Source organism: Schistocerca cancellata, chromosome 1 (genome assembly GCF_023864275.1).
Source record: "Schistocerca cancellata isolate TAMUIC-IGC-003103 chromosome 1, iqSchCanc2.1, whole genome shotgun sequence".
Lineage (NCBI taxonomy): Eukaryota > Metazoa > Arthropoda > Insecta > Orthoptera > Acrididae > Schistocerca > Schistocerca cancellata.
Window position 1 is genome coordinate 206,477,098 of NC_064626.1, and position 24,037 is coordinate 206,501,134.

At 40.8% G+C, this 24,037-nt stretch overlaps 1 protein-coding gene across 1 annotated transcript in view; it reads right to left on the bottom strand.

Moving 5' to 3' along the window:
• LOC126168897 (transcription factor IIIB 90 kDa subunit) overlaps positions 1-24,037 on the bottom strand; it is a 372,622-nt gene that overhangs the window by 4,599 nt on the left and 343,986 nt on the right. Inside the window, exons 11-13 of the mRNA XM_049920596.1 lie at positions 8,819-9,092; positions 4,292-4,467; positions 1,520-1,681 (exon numbers count right to left, since the gene is read on the bottom strand). Coding sequence (XP_049776553.1) covers positions 1,551-1,681; positions 4,292-4,467; positions 8,819-9,092 — 581 coding nt within the window. The 3' untranslated portion in view covers positions 1,520-1,550. The remainder of the gene's footprint in view (positions 1-1,519; positions 1,682-4,291; positions 4,468-8,818; positions 9,093-24,037) is intronic.

Below are 24,037 nucleotides of genomic sequence, written 5' to 3' on the forward strand. Positions count from 1 at the left end.
AAAGGGATCGTCGCATTCAAGCTTGTCTCAAAATGAAGGACGTGTTCAAAGATGATCCACATTTTTTCAACAAAATCATTACAGTCATGGTGCTATGGGTACGATCCGGAAAGAAAACAACAGTCATCACACTGGAAGTCACCTGGCTTACCTCGACCAAAAAAAGCTCAAAAAGTGAAATCTAATGTGAAAACGATGTTGACCTGTTTTTTTGATATCAAAGGGATTGTACACTCTGAATTTGTCCCTGAAAACCAGACAGTAAACCAACAATTCTATTTGGATGTTATGAAATGGCTTCGCAGAAGTTTGTCGCGAAAATGCCCGGCTTTGTGGGATTCTGGCGTGTGGTTCCTGCATCACGACAACGCTCCTGCGCACACGGCTCTCAGCGTTCGCCAGTTTTTGGCCTCAACGAACGTGACTACCTTCACCTATGCGCCCTATTCACCAGATTTTGCACCCTTGGACATCTTCCTATTCCCGAGGATGAAAAGAGACTTGAGAGGGAAGCGTTTTGTGGATGTGGAAGACGTAAAACGCAATGTCATGAAAGTGCTAGCAGGTATCAAAGAGGACGAATTTAAAAGGTGCTTCGAACACTGGAATGAACATTGGACAAGTTTATTAATGTTAATGGAGAGTACTTCGAAGGAGATTAAGGTTGTATTTGAAAACAATAAAGTGTATGCTTTCTAGAAAGAAATTCCGGTTATTTTTGGGTCCTCCCTCAAATTCCTCAGTGAAAGACCATGTTTCTGCAGGTTACCAGGAATGTCACTAATTTGCGTTCTAAACACACTGGACAGAAATTTTAAAAACTCAAGATAATTTCAAACCAAAAGACTTACTTTAATTTTGAAAATCAAACAATGGAAAATCCAGAATGGAATGTAACAATTTTATGAAAAGAATAGTTGTTACTCACCATATAGCAGAGATGGTGAGTCACAGATAGACACAACAAAAAGACTATCAGTATGTGAGCTTCCAGCCAACAAGGCCTTCGTCAGCAATAGACAACAAGGCCTTTGTCAGCAATAGACAACATACACACACATGACCACAGTCTCTGGCTGCTGAGGCCACACTGCGAGCAGCCCCACATGATGAGAGAGGCAATCGGGTGGTGGGGATAAGGAGGGGGTTGGGACGGGGAGGGGGAGGGACAGCACAATAGGGGTGGGTGACAGTAAAGTGCTGCTTGTGGGAGCATACAGAAATGACTTGGAGGAGAGTAGGCCAGCTAGATGCAGTTGGGAGGTTAGATGGAGGGTGGAGGTAGTGAAAAAGGAGATTAGTAAAAGGACTGTGGGTGCAATGGTGAAACAGAGGGCTGTGTAGTGCTGAAATGGGAACAGGGAAGGGGCTAGATCGGTAAGGACAATGACTAACAACAGTTGAGGCCAGGAGGGTTTACTTTTGAAAGTAAGTTCCTCCAAATTTTCATTATTCAGTCATTTTTCAAACAGAAATAAGTAAAAATGGTGATAATTTATCTCTAACTTGCAATACATACATGTAGGACAGGTTCACAGACTGTCATGCACTCAGTATTCATCATAATCATCAGCTCCATAATATTCATCATCATCTCTATGATGGTTGAGCATCTGTGCCAAAGATATTTCACTATTCTCAGGTTCAGGCTCAGGTTCATCTTCAAAATCTTCCGCTTCATCTGAAAAATAATGTTGCCAGTTTATATTTCACCATAAAGAGACAAATAAACTGTTAAATGGAAATCACAGCATTACACAAAGCAGGTAAGATGGCACAAAGTTACTAAAGCTTCACTGTACACTTATTCTTTTTGTGTAGTAACACTAAAAAAGTTACTTCTCATTTAATTTTGCTCTGATTACTATGAAACTGAGTGTAACTTGTACTTATGTTCATGGAAATCTTCTCCAAAACCTTTCATTACAAAGGATGTGATGGAACTTGTTGGAATCAAGTAAACTAAACGAACTTTATTTTACAGAAACAGTAAAATATGGCAGGAGAGAAAAATATTTTTTAAAGCTCAAATAGCTATTTAATAGTTGTTGTTGGAACTCTTGATCTTATATAAAAATGGCACTGTTTTTGGCTTGTGTGTTGTTTGGTGAACACAATGTGTTTGCATAATGTTTTGCCTTGTGCTTGCAACAAGCAATTCAAAAAACTATTCAATCTTGTGCAACCCACTTGGAAATGTGTTTTCAATTCTGCTATGTGAGACAGGAGTGAATCTTTGCCTTCCACAAGGTAGCCGAATTGTCTAATGCCTTCCTCCAACTTGTTGACTGGCTTACTCACCAGTTAGAGGCAGAACTATAGCCAACTGCAGACCTCAAACCACAGTGTAACTTGACATTTCTCACCACCAACAAGCATTTCCAAAGATGAAAACAACTATGAAAGAAGCTGGAGATCAAACTCTGAGCCTTAGGATTTATAGTCTGACAGCCACGGACACACAGTGCCATACTAAATGATATTCCCATGCACACAATGAGAAATGTGGGTATGATTTATACAGGGTGGTCAATTGATAGTGACCATGCCAAATATCTCATGAAATAAGCATCAAACGAAAAAACTACAAAGAACGAAACTTGTCTATCTTGAAGGGGGAAATCAGATGGCGCTATGGTTGGCCCGCTAAATGGCGTTGCCATAGGTCAAACGGATATCAACTGTGTTTTTTTAAAATAGGAACCCCCATTTCTTATTACATATTCATGTAGTATATAAAGAAATATGCATGTTTTAGTTGAACCACTTTTTTCGCTTTGTGATAGATGGCGCTGTAATAGCCACAAACATATAAGTACATGGTATCACGTAACATTCCACCAGTGCGATCGGTATTTGCTTTGTGATACATTACCCGTGTTAAAATGGACCGTTTACCAATTGCGGAAAAGGTCGATATCGTGTTGATGTATGGCTATTGTGATCAAAATGCCCAACAGGCGTGTGCTATGTATGCTGCTCGGTATCCCGGATGACATCATCCAAGTGTCCGGACAGTTTGCCAGATATTTACCTTATTTAAGGAAACAGGAAGTGTTCAGCCACATGTGAAACGTCAACCACAACCTGCAACAAATGATGATGCCCTAGTAGGTGTTTTAGCGGAACATCAGCAACCTTAGTGGGTTAATGTATGGTGCAGCATTATGGGAGGAAGGATAATTGGCCCCCATTTTATCAATGGCAATCTAAATGGTGCAATGTATGTTGATTTCCTACGTAATGTTCTACCACTGTTACTACAAGATGTTTTACTGCATGACAGAAAGGCAATGTACTTCCAACATGACGGATGTCCGGCACATAGCTCACATGCGGTTGAAGCAGTATTGAATAGCATATTTCATGACAGGTGGATTGGTTGCCGAAGCACCATACCATGGCCCAACGTTCACTGGATCTGACGTCCACGGATTTCTTTCTGTGGGGAAAGTTGAAGGATATTTGCTATCGTGATCCACTGAAATCGCCTGACAACATGCGTCAGCGCATTGTCAATGCATGTGCGAACATTACGGAAGGCGAACTAATCGCTGTTGAGAGGAGTGTCGTTACACATATTGCCAAATGCATTGAGGTTGACGGACATCATTTTGAGCATTTATTGCATTAGTGTGGTGTTTACAGGTAATCATGCTGTAACAGCATGCATTCTCAGAAATGATAAGTTCACAAAGGTACATGTATCACATTGGAACAACCGAAATAAAATGTTCAATCGTACCTACTTTCTGTATTTTAATTTAAAAAACTTACCTGTTACCAACAGTTCATCTAAAATTGTGAGCCATATGTTTGTGACTATTACAGCACCATCTATCACAAAACGAAAAAAGTGGTCCAACTAAAACATTCATATTTCTTTATATACTACATGAATATGTAATAAAAAATGGGGGTTCCTATTTAAAAAAAAACACAGTTGATATCCGTTTGACCTATGGCAGCGCCATCTAGTGGGCCAACCATAGCGCCATCTGGTTTCCCCCTTCAAGCTACACAAGTTTTGTTCTTTGTAGTTTTTTCGTTTGACACTTATTTCGTGAGATATTTGGCCCGGTCATGAGCAATGGACCACCCTGTATTCAAAAGCCAAAGTTCAAATATCAAGCCAGAAGACTAATTCATCTTGAAAATTTCTTAAATGGGCTTCAGAGACAGAAAAAAGTATTTTTCATTAAAAGACAAGTAACATTTGAAGGCATACTGTAGAACAAATCTTACTCTAAGAATGTGTGAATCAGAACAATAAAAGTAATAATGTGAATACCCATTTCAATATCCTGGACATCAACTGTGTCGGTTGTCTGTACTGTAGTTGATGATTGTTCTGCACTACCTGGAACCGGTGTCACATCATCATCTTTATCCTCAATTACTTCAACTGGAAGCTCATTTGTTTTCTCAACAACTTTAGTATGGAGTGTTTTATTACTCGTGAGTTCCCTGTAATTGCCAAATTACATGGTATAAAATTTAAACACCCACACTGGAATTTTTCTTGGTGCTAACAGAGTTAATGAAATCAAATAATTAATTAAAACAAGATTGACTCGGAATATAACTTGCATAAAAATTAGCATAGTCACTTTTGGCAGCTCAAGAACAGAGTAATTAGATATAAGCTACCAACATTTTTTTTTTTTTTCTCCACTCGAGAAAATTGTCATAGTTGGTTCCTGTAACATATGCAACACAGAAACAGCCTAGATCAGATAACTAGCTGTGGGGCTAGGCAGTACTGTATTGAGGGAGTGGTAAGATAAGGCCCCGCCATGAGTGAGTCACAATGAGGCACAAAAACTGATCAGAAAAAAAAGCAAGGAATAAAAATGGCTTAAAAATTAACCAGGAGAGGTGAGTTCTCCTACCCTTCATGTTCCTGTTGTCTGCCTATGAAAAGAAGCCTTTCCCTCAGCCAGCAACTGTAAAGACATGCTGTTGTCACAGTGTCATTTCTTCCAAGTAGTATAATAAAAAAACTAGTGCCAAACATATGTCTATCACTGACATTCTTTATGTGATAGTAGTGAGGTCAGTTCACACAGATTGGTCATGTACAACTGTGAAATTCTTGCTGCTACTTTGTAATGATGCTGCATTATCTTACAATTCGGCAAGCAGTTGCTAAAGCAAATGTGCTATCTGACCAAAGTATTTTCTAATTTTTGCCAATTTGTGCTGAGTAAGACTGTTTGAGATAGTGATTCAACGTATTTTATAGAATACTACATGAAATGGAAAATAAATCTCACATATATCACACAATTCCACGTGACTTTGATTTCCTGTCAGGAAATGCCTTAACTGAAAGCTCTATCTCTTTTCTTTTAAAACATGCAGCTGATTTTGGTGCCAAATATAGCCAGAGAAACAACAGAACTAGTTAGTGAAATAGCTGCTTTCAAGTTTCATGTGAATGAGCTAACTAAAAGCACTGACACAGCATCCCATTTAGATATTTTGAAGATTTTTTTCAGAGTTTTGGTTAGCAGATGCGCTTACCCAAACATCAAAATTGCTTTGAGAATATTTACGACAGTGCCAATAATTGCAGCATATTATTAACATAGTTTAGAAAATAAAAACTACTTAAGGTTTAGTATTGGTGAAAACAGACTGTCAAACAAATTTATCTGCACTGTCAATAGAATACTACACAGTTGCTAAACACGATTTCAATGACATAATCAGCAAGTCTGTAGGAAATGAAAAATAAAATTCTAATAAAAGCACAATTCTTCGAAATGCATATTTTCTCAGCTCCTCATTATAGGCCTTTTTCTCTTATTTGTAATTAGTAATTTATGCACTATTAATAATTTATGAGAAACAAATAATATTTGGAATTAATGTACAGGAGCTGTCATTAACAGTAAGATACAGATTTTATTTTACTTTCAGTTTTTTTAGGGAGTTTATACAACTTGTATTTATTTAGTACAATGATATATTTAACTTCTTGTGTGTAACGTTTTATATCAATATACAGGGTCCAGTCACATTAATGTTATCACTGCTTATCAAATCAAATCGAAATGGAATGTTGTTAGAAGGGAGACAGGAGAAGTAACCACTGGGGTAGGTAGTATTACTGTTAAAGAGAACGAGACCATCTTAACCACCAGTAGGAATATTCTGTGACTTATCCAAAGCATTTGATTGTGTGAACCGTGACATTATGTTAGAGACATTACAATACTATGATATAAATTGAACAGCATATGAATGGTTTAAGTCATATCTACAGAACAGGAAGCAAAAAGTCTCTTTATAGGCTTCAAGTGATACAAAGGAGTTTGCCACTTCATCTAACTGGGGTGAAATTACATTAGGTGCTCTACAAGGTTCGATCGTGGGTCCCCTCCTGTTCTTGATATATGTGAATGATCTCCCTTCTTATGTGAAACAAGATGCTGAACTGACAATGTTTGCTGATGATACAAGCACAATTATTAATTCAGTAAAAGAGAGTCCGATAGAAAATGATACAAATAAGGTCTTTGGAAAAGTTATTAATTGGTTTTCTGCGAATGGGCTTGCTCTGAACTTTGAAAAAACACAGTACATCCAATTTTCTGCTGCAAAAGTATAATTCCTTCAATAAACATAACACATCAAAAGAAGTCAGTAGCCAGGGTAGGGCATACTAAGTTTTCTGGGTGTACATATAGATGAGAATCTTAATTGGAAAGTTACTAGGTTCAGCAACTTTTGCAATCAGAATAATTGCCGATTTTGAGGATGTAGAAATTAGTAAGCTAACATACTTTGCATACTACCACTCTCTGATGTCATACAGAATAATATTCTGGGGCAACTCAACACTTAGGCAAAAGGTATTCACTGCTCAAAAGAAAGTAGTGTGTGGGGTTCATAGTCGCACATCTTGTAGGCATCTGTTTAAAAGGTTAGGAGTTCTTACAACTGCTTCACAGTACATTTACTCAGTAATGAAATTTTTTCTCACCAACATGGACCAGTTTAAAATCAACAGCGACATTCATGATTACAATACCAGAAAAAAGAAAGACCTACACTATCCTTTACTTAACCTATCTTTGGCACAGAAAGGGGTAAAACATGCTGCTATAAAACTTTTTGATAAATTACCAGATGACATAAAATGTCTGACAGACAGCAGCAATAGTTTCAAAAACAAACTGAAATCATACCTCCTTGACATCTCCTTCTATACCATAGATGAATTCTTGAATATGAGTAAATAAATCTGGAGATATAATATATGCATTTTGTGCCATTTAAGGGAATGGGATAGATAATAGAAATATTTAGGTATAACGCTATAATGTGAAAAAACAAAACAAAACAAAAAACACCTTGTTTCCTGTGCACATTTCTTGTGCATTTGACATGTTCCACATCATAACGGTTTTTCCGTGCTATTGATCAATGGAACATGTAACTAACTAACTAACTTCGACATACACGTCCAATAACCTCTCACAGACAGCAGATGGCAGCACTAGTGGTGGAGAGTATGTAAAGTGTGTTGGAGGGGATGGGAAAAACAATGCAGTCACTGTCATAATGAGGGAATGGAGCGATTTATCTGACATCCGAAAGGGCAAGATCACTGGGTTTTGGGCCAAGGGTGGAAGCATTTCCGAAACAGCTAAGTCTGTAAACTGTTCATGTGCTGGAATGGTTAAAGTAGGCCGTGCATGGCAAAATGGCTCTATTACAAAACAGGTATTGAGGCAACTGTGGTGCATCAAGGGCCACAGATGACAGTGGTGAATGACAGCTATGGAGGTGTGTATGGACAAGCAGACATGCAACTGTTGAGCAACTAACCACTCAGATGAACCAAGGGGCTATAAACAATGTCTCCTCAATAGCTGTTCAGTATAGGTTTGTGCATATCTGCCTCTACAGAAGCAGCCTGGTTCATGTACCCATGCTGACTGCTGTTCATCAGCAATGAAGGCTGGGTTTTGCAAGCCAATACCAGAACTGGATGTACACTGAATGGTGACAGGTGGTCTTTTCAGGTGAATCACATTTTGTGTCCCATCAGACATATGGCTGTTGGTGTAAATGCCTGAAAGCATACACCCCACAATAATTGTCAGAGCATTATGGTCTGGGGAAAGCTTTCATGGCATTCCCTAGGTGATCTCATCATTCTGTAAGGTGCAATGGATCAACAAAAATATGTATCTATCCTTGGGGAGCATATCCATGCACTTTGTTTTTCCTTGGCATGATGGCATCTACCAGCAGTACAATGTAACGCGTCACTCAGCTTGAGGGTGTATGTGCATCGTTTGAAGAGCCTAGGATGAGTTTACTGTACTTCCCTGGCTACCAAACTCTCCAGATTTAAACCCAATTGATGATCTGTGGGACCACCTCAACAGGCTGTTCACACCATGGGTCCTGAACCAAGAAACATAGCAAGCTGGCCGCGGCACTGGAGCTGACATGGCTCCACATCCCTGTCAGCACCTGCATATCTCGCAGCAATCTGCACTGTAAAGACAGTTATTCAGGTGACTGGACAATGTTATTCATTTAAGTACTATTTTACACTAATACTTCATTTTTATTGACCGAGGCAAAATTATAAAATGAGCTTAATCTACATTGAAAAAATTGCAGATGTTAGTTTTACCGGGGGAGGGGTGCAGCATAGGCTGTTCTACCAGGGGTGACAGATCACCTCATTACAAGTGTGGGATCAGGTTCTATAGTTTAAAAGTAACTTTCAGAAAATGCATAAGTGTTGCTACAGAAAGACATAGATAATATGGATGAAGATTTATATACTTACCTTGCAGGCAGAGATTTTACTAGCTGCGATGAGCTGGCTGAGCCAGCTGTTGTTGATTCAGACGTCTTCTCAGGCTGTCCTTCATCTTTTGCATTTAGGCTTTTTAAGACATCATAATTAATTTTTAATGATATTTTTTTCTCCTGCAGCATTTTCTCAATTGCTTCTCCTGCAGAACTTGAAGGTGGGATTCTAATTTTCCTATTTCCACATCTTCTCTTCTTCTTTTCTGGCTTCCCTTCTTCTTTTTCCTTTGCCAACTTCTCAGCTTTTTCTAAAACAAATGTTGTTATAGTGAGGCCATAAACTGTAGACACAGAGGACCCAAAATATAAGAAGAAAATACAACAAATATAGGAGGAGGATTCAAATGAGAAGTTTGAAAGAGCAATAAAATTCCTAAAACTTGTACTATCATTTTTGCAGGAGTTTTCCTTTTGTTAGACGAATGACAAATAGTTTCCAGCCTGTTGTTGCATCACAAAAAAGGAAACTGTGTCAGTGCAATGGTGGCAGACCTGTTGTTGACTTGCACCACATTGGAGAAGTGATCCTTGATAAGTTTTCAGAGTAGTGAAGCTGTTAAACCAGCAGAAATGTTCCACAGGATGAACACAAAAGTATGATGCTTCACATGTGTATCTGAAGCAAGTGTATGAGTGATGCAGAGAGTTTAAAAGGCTGACTTCTGTGGGTTGTACCATTTTACCCAGGCCAAATATTCCATATAGAAATGAATAAAAACATTTCTGTAGTGGAAGAGTTTGTGAAAGAAAACAAGCATGTTACTGTAAATGAAATAACCACTATTTTGGATATAAGTGTTGTTTGAGCACACAATATTGTCCATGATGTGTCTTGTTGTGGTTTTAGGGCACCCATGATGTGTCTGCTTGATATGTGCCACAGCATGTGATTGTTGAATTGAGAGACTGTTGCATCAGTGCCTGTGAGAAGCTTCTGTGTCATTTCCAGGTCAAAGGTAATGGCTTTCTGGGCAGACTTGTTACAGGAGATGAAACCAGGGTGCACTATAACCAATCTGAAATGAAAAGATCTAGTAAGGAATGGCGTCAGAGCTCTTTGAAAAAAGATCTTCATTCAACTATCAGCTGTACAACTCATGCTCTCTCTATCTTTATTGGGTGAAAAAGGAATATTTTTGGAGTGTAATTTGGAAAGGGGATTAATACAGTAGCCAGTAATTCATACTCAAAGCTACTTCAAAATCATCTTCACCCTGCAATCAGAAGTGAACAATGAGGACTTTTGATCAACAATGCTCTTCCCAATACTTCCTGTTCAACTGTATCAACAACACAGAATATGAAATTTTAATGTCTCAGTCACCCACCTTACTCATCAGACCTCACCTCGAATGTCTTTCATATGTTCAGAAAGTTCAAATAATTGCTGAAACGCAAGAATTTCAGAAGGGATAAAAATGTACTGTGCACGAGTGACAGTGTCCACAATCAAAAGAATTCTTCTCACAAAGTATATATATATGTGTAGACCATATTGCACTATAGAGATTTTCTGGAAAGAAAATAAGGGGTACTTATACTTCGGCAGTCCTGAGAAACCAGCTAAAATAAAACATGCTTATAAAGCAGATATCAAATTATTATTAATAACAAACTGTCACTGGATGGGCAAGCAGCATCTGGAATAATGTTATAAAAAAACTGGTAATCATCTTCAATAACCAGAATGAGATTTACACTCTGCAGCGGAGTGTGTGCCAATATGAAACTTCCTGGCAGATTAAAACTGTGTGCCCGACCAAGACTCGAACTCAGGACCTTGGCCTTCAGGGGCAAGTGCTCTACCATCTCAGCTACCAAAGCACGACTCACGCCCAGTACTCACAGCTTTACTTCTGCCAGTATCTCGTCTCCTACCTTCCAAACTTTACACAAGCTCTCCTACGAACCTTGCAGAACTCGCACTGCTGAAAGAAAGGATATTGCGGAGACATGGCTTAGCCACAGCCTGGGGGATGTTTCCAGAATGAGATTTTCACTCTGCAGCGGAGTGTGCGCTGATATGAAACTTCCTGGCAGAATAAAACTGTGTGCCCGACCGAGACTCGAACTCAGGACCTTTGCCTTTCGCGGGCAAGTGCTCTACCGTCTGAGCTACCAAAGCACAACTCACGCCCGGTACTCACAGCTTTACTTCTGCCAGTATCTCGTCTCCTACCTTCCAAACTTTACAGAAGCTCTCCTGCGAACCTTGCAGAACTAGCACTGCTGAAAGAAAGGATATTGCGGAGACATGGCTTAGCCACAGCCTGGGGGATGTTTCCAGAATGAGATTTTCACTCTGCAGCAGAGTGTGGGCTGATATGAAACTTCCTGGCAGATTAAAACTGTGTGCCCGACCGAGATTCGAACTCGGGACCTTTGCCTTCCGTGGGCAAGTGCTCTACCATCTGAGCTACCGAAGCACGACTCACGCCCGGTACTCACAGCTTTATTTCTGCCAGTATCTCGTCTCCTACCTTCCAAACTTTACAGAAGCTCTCCTGCGAACCTTGCAGAACTAGCACTCCTGAAAGAAAGGATATTGCGGAGACATGGCTTAGCCACAGCCTGGGGGATGTTTCCAGAATGAGATTTTCACTCTGCAGCGGAGTGTGGGCTGATATGAAACTTCCTGGCAGATTAAAACTATGTGCCCGACCGAGACTTGAACTCGGGACCTTTGCCTTCCGTGGGCGAGTGCTCTACCATCTGAGCTACCGAAGCACGACTCACACCCGGTACTCACAGCTTTACTTCTGCCAGTATCTCATCTCCTACCTTCCAAACTTTACAGAAGCTCTCCTGCGAACCTTGCAGAACTAGCACTCCTGAAAGAAAGGATACTGTGGAGACATGGCTTAGCCACAGCCTGGAAAGTGGCTTACAAACCATGCTATTAATTTTGTACTGAATATGCTGTTCAAATCCATTTAAGTTCCTAAATTTTTTATGAAGTACAGAAGTCTGGCAGCAGAAAACCATCTCAGTTGAATTACGTTTGCTTGAGAATTGTTTGTGATTTCCCCTTTAACATGATTCTGTAAATGGTATTTGCAGGCTATGAGCTGTTGCTTTTTTGGACTTCAATTCAAATGTTCATGGTCCAGACAATACTGTAAAACACACACATTTTATTTCTTTATTTTTTTATTAATAATTGTCAAGTCAATACCAGCTTCTCCAAGGGGTTATAGATGGTTTGTTTTAAACTAATGTATTATAGGCCTCCATACTACGAAAGGAAATTTTTTAAATCAGATCTGAAAGAACTACAATTACATAGCAAACAAGCATTTATTGTCTCAGGGTTAATGTCCAGTGTTGATCCACATGTACATACATACTCTACAAGTACACTACTAGTAATTTCGTTCCTGTTACATTCGGAAATACAGTGACAGGAGAATGACTGTCTATATGTCTCTGTACAAGTCCTAATTTTCCTTGTCCCGTTTTTGTGGTCCTTATATGAAGTGCACATTGGCAGCAGTAGAACTGTTCTGCAATTAGCAGAGAAATGCCAGATCTCTAAGTTTTCTCAGTACTGTTTCATGAAACGAATGGTGTCTTCCGTCCAGAGATTCCCATTCGAGTTCGCACAGCATTTCTGTAGTTTTCACATACTGATCGAGCCTAGTGATAACAAGTCTAGCAGCACATCTTTGAATCGCTTTTATGTCTTCCTTTAATTCAACCTGGTTAGGATCCCAAACACTCGAGCAGTACTTGAGAATGGATCACATTAGTGTTCTATATGTGGCCACCTTTACAGATGAACATATAACTCAACAAGCTATAGATTTTACATGTATAAATCTATCAGGAAGAGCAGAGATTGAGTTGAGTGACATATAAATGGGGGAGTTGCAGCAAGATGGCTATATAAGGTATGTGAGATGTACTGCATGCCATAAAAAAGCTTGAGGCTGCTGAGTCATGGCCAGCTATGTCACCACTTCCAGAAAACCCCATGTTACTAAGTAAACTGCGGTGCTTGCAAGCAGCACACTAACGTGATGAGGTCCTGAGCACATCTAAAATTAAATTATATATTTAAAAAAAGACTGATGATTCCAATAAAATTATTGCCAGTCAAGAACAAAAAAGTAGTAATGTTATATATATATATATATATATATATATATATATATATATATAAACAAAGATGATGTGACTTACCAAGTGAAAGCGCTGGCAGGTCGATAGACACACAAACAAACACAAACATACACACAAAATTCAAGCTTTCACAACCAACAGTTGCCTCATCAGGAAAGAGGGAAGGAGAGGGAAAGACGAAAGGATTTGGGTTTTAAGGGAGAGGGTAAGGAGTCATTCCAATCCCGGGAGCGGAAAGACTTACCTTAGGGGGAAAAAAGGACAGGTATACACTTGCACACACACACATATCCATCCACACATACACAGACACAAGCAGACATTTGTAAAGGCAAAGTCTTTCCGCTCCCGGGATTGGAATGACTCCTTACCCTCTCCCTTAAAACCCATATCCTTTTGTCTTTCCTTCTTCTTCCCTCTTTCCTGACGAGGCAACCGTTGGTTGCGAAAGCTAGATTTTGTGTGTATGTTTGTGTTTGTTTGTGTGTCTATCGACCTGCCAGCGCTTTTGTTTGGTAAGTCTCATCATCTTTCTTTTTAAATATATATATATATATATATATATATATATATATATATATATATATATATATATATATATATATATTATGCAGATTTTAATAACATTACTACTTTTTTGTTCTTGACTGGCAGACAAATGTCTGCTTGTGTCTGTGTATATGCGGATGGATATGTGTGTGTGTGCGCGGTGTATACCTGTCCTTTTTTCCCCCTAAGGTAAGTCTTTCCGCTCCCGGGATTGGAATGACTCCTTACCCTCTCCCTTAAAACCCAAATCCTTTCGTCTTTCTCTCTCCTTCCCTCTTTCCTGATGAGGCAACTGTTGGTTGTGAAAGCTTGAATTTTGTGTGTATGTTTGTGTTTGTTTGTGTGTCTACCGACCTGCCAGCGCTTTTGTTTGGTATATATATATATATATATATATATATATATATATATATATATATATATATATATATATATATATATTTTTTTTTTTTAACAAGAAAGATGATGAGACTTACCAAACAAAAGTGCTGGCAGGTCGATAGACACACAAACAAACACAAACATACACACAAAATTCAAGCTTTCACAACCAACAGTTGCCTCATCAGGAAAGAGGGAAGGAGAGGGAAAGACGAAAGGATTTGGGTTTTAAGGGAGAGGGTAAGGAGTCATTCCAATCCCGGGAGCGGAAAGACTTACCTTAGGGGGAAAAAAGGACAGGTATACACTTGCACACACACACATATCCATCCACACATACACAGACACAAGCAGACATTTGTAAAGGCAAAGTCTTTCCGCTCCCGGGATTGGAATGACTCCTTACCCTCTCCCTTAAAACCCATATCCTTTTGTCTTTCCTTCTCCTTCCCTCTTTCCTGACGAGGCAACCGTTGGTTGCGAAAGCTAGATTTTGTGTGTATGTTTGTGTTTGTTTGTGTGTCTATCGACCTGCCAGCGCTTTTGTTTGGTAAGTCTCATCATCTTTCTTTTTAAATATATATATATATATATATATATATATATATATATATATATATATATATTATGCAGATTTTAATAACATTACTACTTTTTTGTTCTTGACTGGCAGACAAATGTCTGCTTGTGTCTGTGTATATGCGGATGGATATGTGTGTGTGTGCGCGGTGTATACCTGTCCTTTTTTCCCCCTAAGGTAAGTCTTTCCGCTCCCGGGATTGGAATGACTCCTTACCCTCTCCCTTAAAACCCAAATCCTTTCGTCTTTCCCTCTCCTTCCCTCTTTCCTGATGAGGCAACTGTTGGTTGTGAAAGCTTGAATTTTGTGTGTATGTTTGTGTTTGTTTGTGTGTCTATCGACCTGCCAGCGCTTTTGTTTGGTATATATATATATATATATATATATATATATATATATATATATATATATATATATATATATATATATATATATATATTTAACAAGAAAGATGATGAGACTTACCAAACAAAAGTGCTGGCAGGTCGATAGACACACAAACAAACACAAACATACACACAAAATTCAAGCTTTCGCAACAAACTGTTGCCTCATCAGGAAAAAGGGAAGGAGAGGGAAAGACGAAAGGATGTGGGTTTTAAGGGAGAGGGTAAGGAGTCATTCCAGTCCCGGGAGCGGAAAGACTTACCTTGGGGGGTAAGTATTCCCGGGACCGGAACGACTCCCCACCCTCTCCCCGAAAAAAAAAAAAAAAAAAATATATATATATATATATATATATATATATATATATATATATATATAATAGAGGGAAACATTCCACGTGGGAAAAATATATTTAACAAGAAAGATGATGAGACCCACCAAACAAAAGCGCCGGCAAGCCGACAGACACACAAACAAACACAAACACACACACAAAATTCCAGCCTTCGCAACCAACGGCCGCCCCGTCAGGAAAGAGGGAAGGAGAGGGAAAGACAAAAGGATATGGGTTCCAAGGGAGAGGGCAAGGAGTCACTCCAATCCCGGGAGCGGAAAGACTTACCTTAGGGGGAAAAAAGGACAGGTATACACTCGCACACACACACATATCCATCCGCATATACACAGACACAAGCAGACATTTGTAAAGGCAAAGAGTTTGGGCAGAGATGTCAGTCGGGGCAGAAGAACAGAGGCAAAGATGATGTTGAAAGACAGGTGAGGTATGAGCGGTGGCAAATTGAAATTAGAAATTAGCGGAGATTGAGGCCTGGCGGATAGCGAGAAGAGAGGATATGCTGAAGGGCAAGTTCCCATCTCCGGAGTTCTGACAGGTTGGTGTTAGTGGGAAGTATCCAGATAACCCGGACGGTGTAACACTGTGCCAAGATGTGCTGGCCGTGCACCAAGGCATGTTTAGCCACAGGGTGATCCTCATTACCAACAAACACTGTCTGCCTGTGTCCATTCATGCGAATGGACAGTTTGTTGCTGGTCATTCCCACATAGAACGCTTCACAGTGTAGGCAGGTCAGTTGGTAAATCACGTGGGTGCTTTCACACGTGGCTCTGCCTTTGATCGTGTACACCTTCCGGGTTACAGGACTGGAATAGGTGGTGGTGGGAGGGTGCATGGGACAGGTTTTACACCGGGGGCGGTTACAGGGGTAGGAGCCAGAGGGTAGGGAAGGTGGTTTGGGGATTTCATAAGGATGAACTAAGAGGTTACGAAGGTTAGGTGGACGGCAGAAAGACACTCTTGGTGGAGTGGGGAGGATTTCATGAAGGATGGATCTCATTTCAGGGCAGGATTTGAGGAAGTCGTATCCCTGCTGGAGAGCCACATTCAGAATCTGATCCAGTCCCGGAAAGTATCCTGTCACAAGTGGGGCACTTTTGGGGTTCTTCTGTGGAAGGTTCCGGGTTTGAGGAGATGAAGAAGTGGCTCTGGTTATTTGCTTCTGTACCAGGTCGGGAGGGTAGTTACGGGATGCAAAAGCTGTTTTCAGGTTGTTGGTGTAATGGTTCAAGGATTCCGGACTGGAGCAGATTCGTTTGCCACGAAGACCTAGGCTGTAGGGAAGGGACCGTTTGATGTGGAATGGGTGGCAGCTGTCATAATGGAGGTACTGTTGCTTGTTGGTGGGTTTGATGTGGACGGACGTGTGAAGCTGGCCATTGCACAGGTGGAGGTCAACGTCAAGGAAAGTGGCATGGGATTTAGAGTAGGACCAGGTGAATCTGATGGAACCAAAGGAGTTGAGGTTGGAGAGGAAATTCTGGAGTTCTTCTTCACTGTGAGTCCAGATCATGAAAATGTCATCAATAAATCTGTACCAAACTTTGGGTTGGCAGGCCTGGGTAACCAAGAAGGCTTCCTCTAAGCGACCCATGAATAGGTTGGCGTACGAGGGGGCCATCCTGGTACCCATGGCTGTTCCCTTTAATTGTTGGTATGTCTGGCCTTCAAAAGTGAAGAAGTTGTGGGTCAGGATGAAGCTGGCTAAGGTAATGAGGAAAGAGGTTTTAGGTAGGGCGGCAGGTGATCGGCGTGAAAGGAAGTGCTCCATCGCAGCGAAGCCCTGGACATGCGGAATATTTGTGTATAAGGAAGTGGCATCAATGGTTTCCAGGATGGTTTCCGGGGGTAACAGACTGGGTAGGGATTCCAGGCGTTCGAGAAAGTGGTTGGTGTCTTTGATGAAGGATGGGAGACTGCATGTAATGGGTTGAAGGTGTTGATCTACGTAGGCAGAGATGCGTTCTGTGGGGGCTGGGTAACCAGCTACAATGGGACAGCCGGGATGATTGGGTTTGTGAATTTTGGGAAGAAGGTAGAAGGCAGGGGTGCGGGGTGTTGGTGGGGTCAGGAGGTTGATGGAGTCAGGTGAAAGGTTTTGTAGGGGGCCCAAGGTTCTGAGGATTCCTTGAAGCTCCGCCTGGACATCAGGAATGGGATTACCTTGGCAAACTTTGTAAGTAGTGTTGTCTGAAAGCTGACGCAGTCCCCCAGCCACATACTCCCGACGATCAAGTACCATGGTCGTGGAACCCTTGTCCGCCGGAAGAATGACGATGGATTGGTCAGCCTTCAGATCATGGATAGCCTGGGCTTCAGCAGTGGTGATGTTGGGAGTAGGATTAAGGTTTTTTAAGAAGGATTGAGAGGCAAGGCTGGAAGTCAGAAATTCCTGGAAGGTTAGGAGAGGGTGATTTTGAGGAAGAGGAGGTGGGTCCCGCTGTGACGGAGGACGGAACTGTTCCAGACATGGTTCAATTTGGATAGTGTCTTGGGGAGTTGGATCATTAGGACTAGGATTAGGATCATTTTTCTTCGTGGCAAAGTGATATTTCCAGCAGAGGGTACGGGTGAAGGACAGTAAATCTTTGACGAGGGCTGTTTGGTTAAATCTGGGAGTGGGGCTGAAGGTGAGGCCTTTGGATAGGACAGAGGTTTCGGATTGGGAGAGAGGTTTGGAGGAAAGGTTAACTACTGAATTGGGGTGTTGTGGTTCCAGATTGTGTTGATTGGAATTTTGAGGTTTTGGAGGGAGTGGAGCTAGAAGTGGGAGATTGAGTAGATGGGAGAGACTGGGTTTGTGTGCAATGAGAGGAGGTTGAGGTTTGCTGGAAAGGTTGTGAAGGGTGAGTGAGTTGCCTTTCCGGAGGTGGGAAACCAGGAGATTGGATAGTTTTTTAAGGTGGAGGGTGGCATGCTGTTCTAATTTGCGGTTGGCCTGTAGGAGGATGCTCTGAACAACCGGTGTGGATGTGGGAGAGGAAAGATTGAGGACTTTTATTAAGGACAGGAGTTGATGGGTGTGTTGATTGGCTGAGTGGATGTGTAGGTGAAGGATTAGGTGGGTGAGGGCAATGGATTGTTCGGTTTGGAACTGGTATAGGGACTGATGGAAAGAAGGGTTGCAGCCAGAGATGGGAACTTTAAGTGTGAGGCCTTTGGGGGTGATGCCAAATGTCAGACAAGCCTGAGAAAATAAAATATGGGAGTGTAATCTGGCTAGGGCGAAGGCATGTTTGTGGAGGGAATGTAAATAAAACTTAATGGGGTCGTTGTGGAGGTGTTGTGAGGGTGACATGATACTAGAAGGTGGAAAGTGGAACACGAGGCTGAAATGAAAATGAAAATAAATATAAAAATATATGGGGAGAGATAAAGGTAAAACTAGAAAGCAAATGGAGATCTGGTGTGAAAAAAGGCGAAAAAGGGTTGGTTAGAGCTGGGCTATGTTGATCCTGTGGTGAACTTGTGTAGGTAGCTAATGATGTGCATAAAGGTTAGGTGGTTGTGTTGCCACCAAAACATGTTAAAGGGTGGAGAAATACGGGAAAATTTCGAAAAAACTACGTGAGGATGTATTAAAAGGAGTGGTTTGGTGGTGGCAGATTATGGAAATGTGTGCCATAGCAAAGTATCCACAACAATTACAAAAAAAAGATTAACCTCTGCATAAAAAGTTTATATTATTGTCTTTTATTGTTTATACATATTAGTACGAAATTCTGGTAGTGTAATGTTGTAAGAGTGGCGTTTGACCAAAGCAGTAATGTAAGGGCATGAAGAATCAAGTTTTGAACTTGCAGTTCCTGCAGTTTCAACTTGTATTGCAAAAATAGCCTCTAAAAACCATGATTATTTGTATGTATAAAATTAATCTGTATAATAATGGGCTGTAAACATATCATAAAGCTGTATCTTATTTGTGTTATATAAAATATGTATATCAACTGTGACTGATGACCATAGCTGTTAAGTCCCATAGTGCCCAGAGCCATTTGAACCATATATCAACTGTAAATAATGTCAAATGATGGTCTATAATTAAAAGCTAACTTTAGCATAACAGTGGTTACAGGAACAAGTTATGAAAGAAGAAAGCAGTGCAGATTTACGGTCTTTTGTTGGTGTTCTTGGTCTGGGTAAGAGCTGAGCAGCCTAAGAGCAGTTGATGTTAGCTTGTGATAACATGGTAGCAGGTAGTTTGAACACATTCATTCTGGTGCGACAATCTGCAATTCTGGAGATTCATTTTATTTGTTGTGTGTTGGTATTATAGTAATCTGTACATTACTACACTTTCGCCGCCCCTAACATGGCATGAATCTCACAGTTTTGAGTAGCACATCATTTGGCTGCTCCACACCTCCACCAGAGGTTGCTGATCATGGTTTGGTGCCTCAATTGCCTCAGCTGAGCGACAGTGGCCCCTGGTTGGCAAATGCTCTTTATATTACCACTCACAGGCTCCAGCCAGCAGTCTATATTTGTCACCAGTCTGCAAGTGCCGACATGTCTTGTACAAGTCATTACTTCTGTTACTTCCTGGTTTCTGACAACCCTATCTTTTATCATGTTTAGACCAACAATACAAGTGGCATTGAGTAGAACTTTCGTGTGCTCTGTTACAGAACTTTCCTGGGTTCAACTTTGGATCTTTTGTGTGCCTAACTTCAATGAATGTTTTTTCACGTAGTTCTCCATGTACAAGCTTCTCCAGCAACAGCAACTTCTTCTTAGATGACTTCATGGCTATGCTGACAATGCAGATTCCACCATCTCCCTGTGCACTACCACTGTTTATAGCCATCCAATGACTCTGTTGCAGTTCAGCAAGTTTTTACTCGTGGATCCAGGAGAAATTTTTCATATTTTGGATAACAGACACAGACACTTGTATGGCTTTGTTTCTGTCTTCAATTTCTTCTCGCGTGCTCTCACTGCTATATTCATTGGTCTCCTTTTCAGACACAGCCTCCCTCTCTTTGTTGTTCTGTTCATTGGCCCCCTTTCTAGGAACTGGCCCATTTCTCTTAGTTGTTGTGTTGGCTATCCCCCATTTCAGGACCTGCTTCACTCTCCTTTGCTGTCTTGTGTTGTTTGTTCTCTTTTTATCATAGCTTGCTCACCCATGCCCTTACCACTCATGTTGAATTTTCGCTAGTGCCACAAGCAGCCACATCAGTCTCCACGTCTTTTCTGCCTACAATCTGCCCCACATCACATGCAGTCTTCATGGTTAGGGATGCGATCATCTGCCTAGTGCCTGGAGATGTGGTTTGTCAGAGCACTCTTTACTGTTGTGTAAAGGGTCAAATGATTATAGTGATTAAGTTAGTTAAAGGTAGGAGTTTTAGAGTAATAAAGTTAGTTAAAACGTGTAGGAATATTGGGAGCCAGAACTCATATGTGTGTTACATTTTGTTCTGCTGCCAGTGGTATGCTACCGTGATACAAGTGTCTCAGAGGAGTGTCGAGTTAAGGAACACAAAGGAGAACACTGTATCACCGACCACTGGGGGATGTGACAAGAAGCATCTTGCCACATGTGAGTGTGTCAACATTGAGAGTGGTAATTGGGCCAGTTACACTGGAATATTCCACTGGCCTACTGGGGAGGAAGAACTGCAAACATCTTGAGGCATTGGAGTGACAAAGAGCCTGTGTCACTCAGTGCCACCACCAATTCGGAGTCATTGCAGTCATCGTAACAGTCATAATCATAATTCGGATCGTTGCCTAGAGGCACCAGAGTGATGCCGTCACTGGAGTAGTGATGCCACCACTGTAGTCATCACCATCAGTATCATCAGATGCCGTCAACAGGCAGCTGCCTGTAATGGGAGTCATCACCTGGGGTGCATTGTGGTAACGCACTAGCGCCATCGTCCTGGGACACTGCACAAACACCATGAGTGGGCTGAAGCTGAGAACCCTGGCCTGCTGATGCTAAACAGCAACTGCAATGGATGGTTACTGAGACAGGGCACTGGCCTGTCCCACTGCCACAGCCACCATGTCCCCCAGCCATAATCACAACAGAGGCCTGTGTAGCATGGTTTCAGCCACCGCAGTATGACCCAGCAAGGCGTCATCGTTTGTGAACCACATCGGTGCATGGGGGAAGCTCACTGTGAGAAGGGGAAGTCACTACAGTTTATACCAGGGAACCTCACCGCAACGAACAACTCAACCAGCTACAACAACAAGGACACCATGCAGCATTTTCCTCTGGCCCCTCTTGCTTTATGTAACATGAGGGAGCTGCTTGTGAACACTGGAGCAGCTGTTTCACTCCTCAACCCTCAAACATATGCATGGCTGAGCTCACAGCCACTGGCTCCTGCAAATGTCCTCTGGTAAGCTACAATAAACATCACATTCCTGTTGTTAGTCAATTTATAAAGTTGTGTTCCATCAAAACACTTATGGGGTTGTTAATAATCCTCATGCTGAGAATTTGTTTGAGTTCCAGGCTTTGTTACTTTTGAATTCTCTGTTATGATTACATAGTCTTTGTCTTCCCATGCTACATAGTGGCATATGCATTAGTGCTCAATCCATTGTCTGCTCAAGACAAATCATCATATTTTCCATTTGCCATGAAAGCATGACAGACTATTTGATACTTTCTCCATTGCCAACTCCAGGATTACATCCCCAGTAGCTACAGACCCAGTGCTTAAACACATTGATTACTAGGTGGAACAGTGGATCACAGTCTGCGACAAGTGTCTAAATCAACATGCAGCACTGCACGCTGTTTTTCCCCTTGGCCAGTACCAACAATACCTTGGGACAGAAGTGATATCAAGATTGCTGGACCCTTTTTAGACACTTTTTGACTGTTGGTTGAGGTCTTTTCCATGTTTTCTTATGTTGTTTGTTGTTTATCTACCACAGCAGTCATGATTCTCAAGGCATTGCCCTCTGTCTTTCATCCTGAAGGCCTCTCTTGTAAAGTGGTTTTTCGGCTCATCTCTTTTTATGACTTTTGCTTCCACAATGATATCCACCAGCATCACAGTTTGCCATGGCAGCATACTCCACTGGCTGTGCCCGTCCACCTTCCTACAGGGGAACCACCCCCACAAGGACATCGGCACATCAGCATTATATCTATTTTAAACTTAAGTCATTTACTGATTGTCTACATTTTGTTAACACAAGAATTAAAATAAAAAGAAATGGTTTACATTAATTTTTATCTTCACTACCTTTTTCTCCTTTTATGCCTGTTGTCTGTGTTATTACTATTTTTAAACATCACTGTCATCCTAATAGCACAGTTGTGAAATTTATCTTTGTTATCACAAATATTTCACTGTTTCTTTTGAATATGTTGCAACATCTGAGGTTGCAATTATGATGGAACCTGAGAATACAGCTGCCTCTTGCTGAATATATCAGATTTTGCTTCTATACTGACGTGAGAATGTTATAATGTTTCCTGCTTCCAAACATATTGTCTGCCCATTGCTCTCTCATTGGCTGCACAGAACTAGCAGCCGACATACTCCCTTTTGTTCCCGTTATACCTCACAGTGAGCATCAACAACATTGTTGCAGGAAACACGTAAGTATGCCTCTGGCCCCTATGTAGTCTTTTACCACCTCTTCTAGAAATGTGTACCACTGTTGTGTATTTGTCTAATTTTAAAGTCAGTTCAAATGGATTCAGAGAAACTGAAGTGGTATATGTTTCCATTGCTGGGAGCTTGATGGAATTTGCTGTCTGTTCACTGCTCCCCTCCCCAAACCATCCTAGTTCTCAGCCAAGCTGGTATCACTGTTCCCTCTCCAACCCTTCTGTAATGCTGTGCTGAGCAACTGTGAAGCATGGCCTGCAATATCTTCTAGGATTCTCAAACTGTCATTCATTCTGTGATCTAGTGACTTCTGTTGGACTTTCTCCATAAGATGTCTTGGCACTGTAATTCATTATCCCGATAACAATTTTAGCCAGTTTAATATGACTTTTTTAGACATTTTATTCTTGATTACTTTTCTTTCTTGTTTCATCTGCATGTCACCATTTGTTCTAAAGCTGATTAAAAGGTGGTAATGTTTTTACCCAGTATTCTAATAAGAGACCAATGACAGAAATTCTCGTTTGCACCCCACTTGGTAAATCATTGCAGTATCTCATAAGACAAATAATATACTGACTTGCATTGAGAATCAAGTTATGTTTTTTGAAGGACAACATTTTTGCCTTGCGAGGTTAACTTTACTTAACAAGCACCATACATGTCTTATACAGTATCAATACGTGTATGAGAACATTTATTGCATATCTGTTCAAATAAAACAAGATTTGTAAGATAACAGCATTGAATTCTATATCCTCCTGTTTTTCACAAAATTGTCAAATTTTAAGCAGCGTAACAGATTATTGTGGTGGCTAGTCGATATTTTCTTGAATATCCCTTGCACTAGCACTGCACAAGTCAAATGTCACATGATTATTCAAGCAAGATCGATACTGTACCAAGTGCAAGTATCATTTGCCCTCCCTACCCTTCTGAATTTTTCAAAATAAATTTGCACATGACCTCAACAGCTCAAGCTTTATCACTAAATGTAAGGCAACACTTATAGCAGTTTATCAAACAATGTAAAACGTTGATCTCGGCAGAAATAGTTTAATACATGAATATAAGATGACCGTATAGTTTTCAAATGACAAATTTGGGGAAAACCTTACCTGACATGTTCCACAACCATGAGAATCATCTAATTTTTTGGATCTGTGGAACAAAAACTGAATCTAATCTAATCTTATAATTGAGTAAATATAATATGTTTCATATTTAACT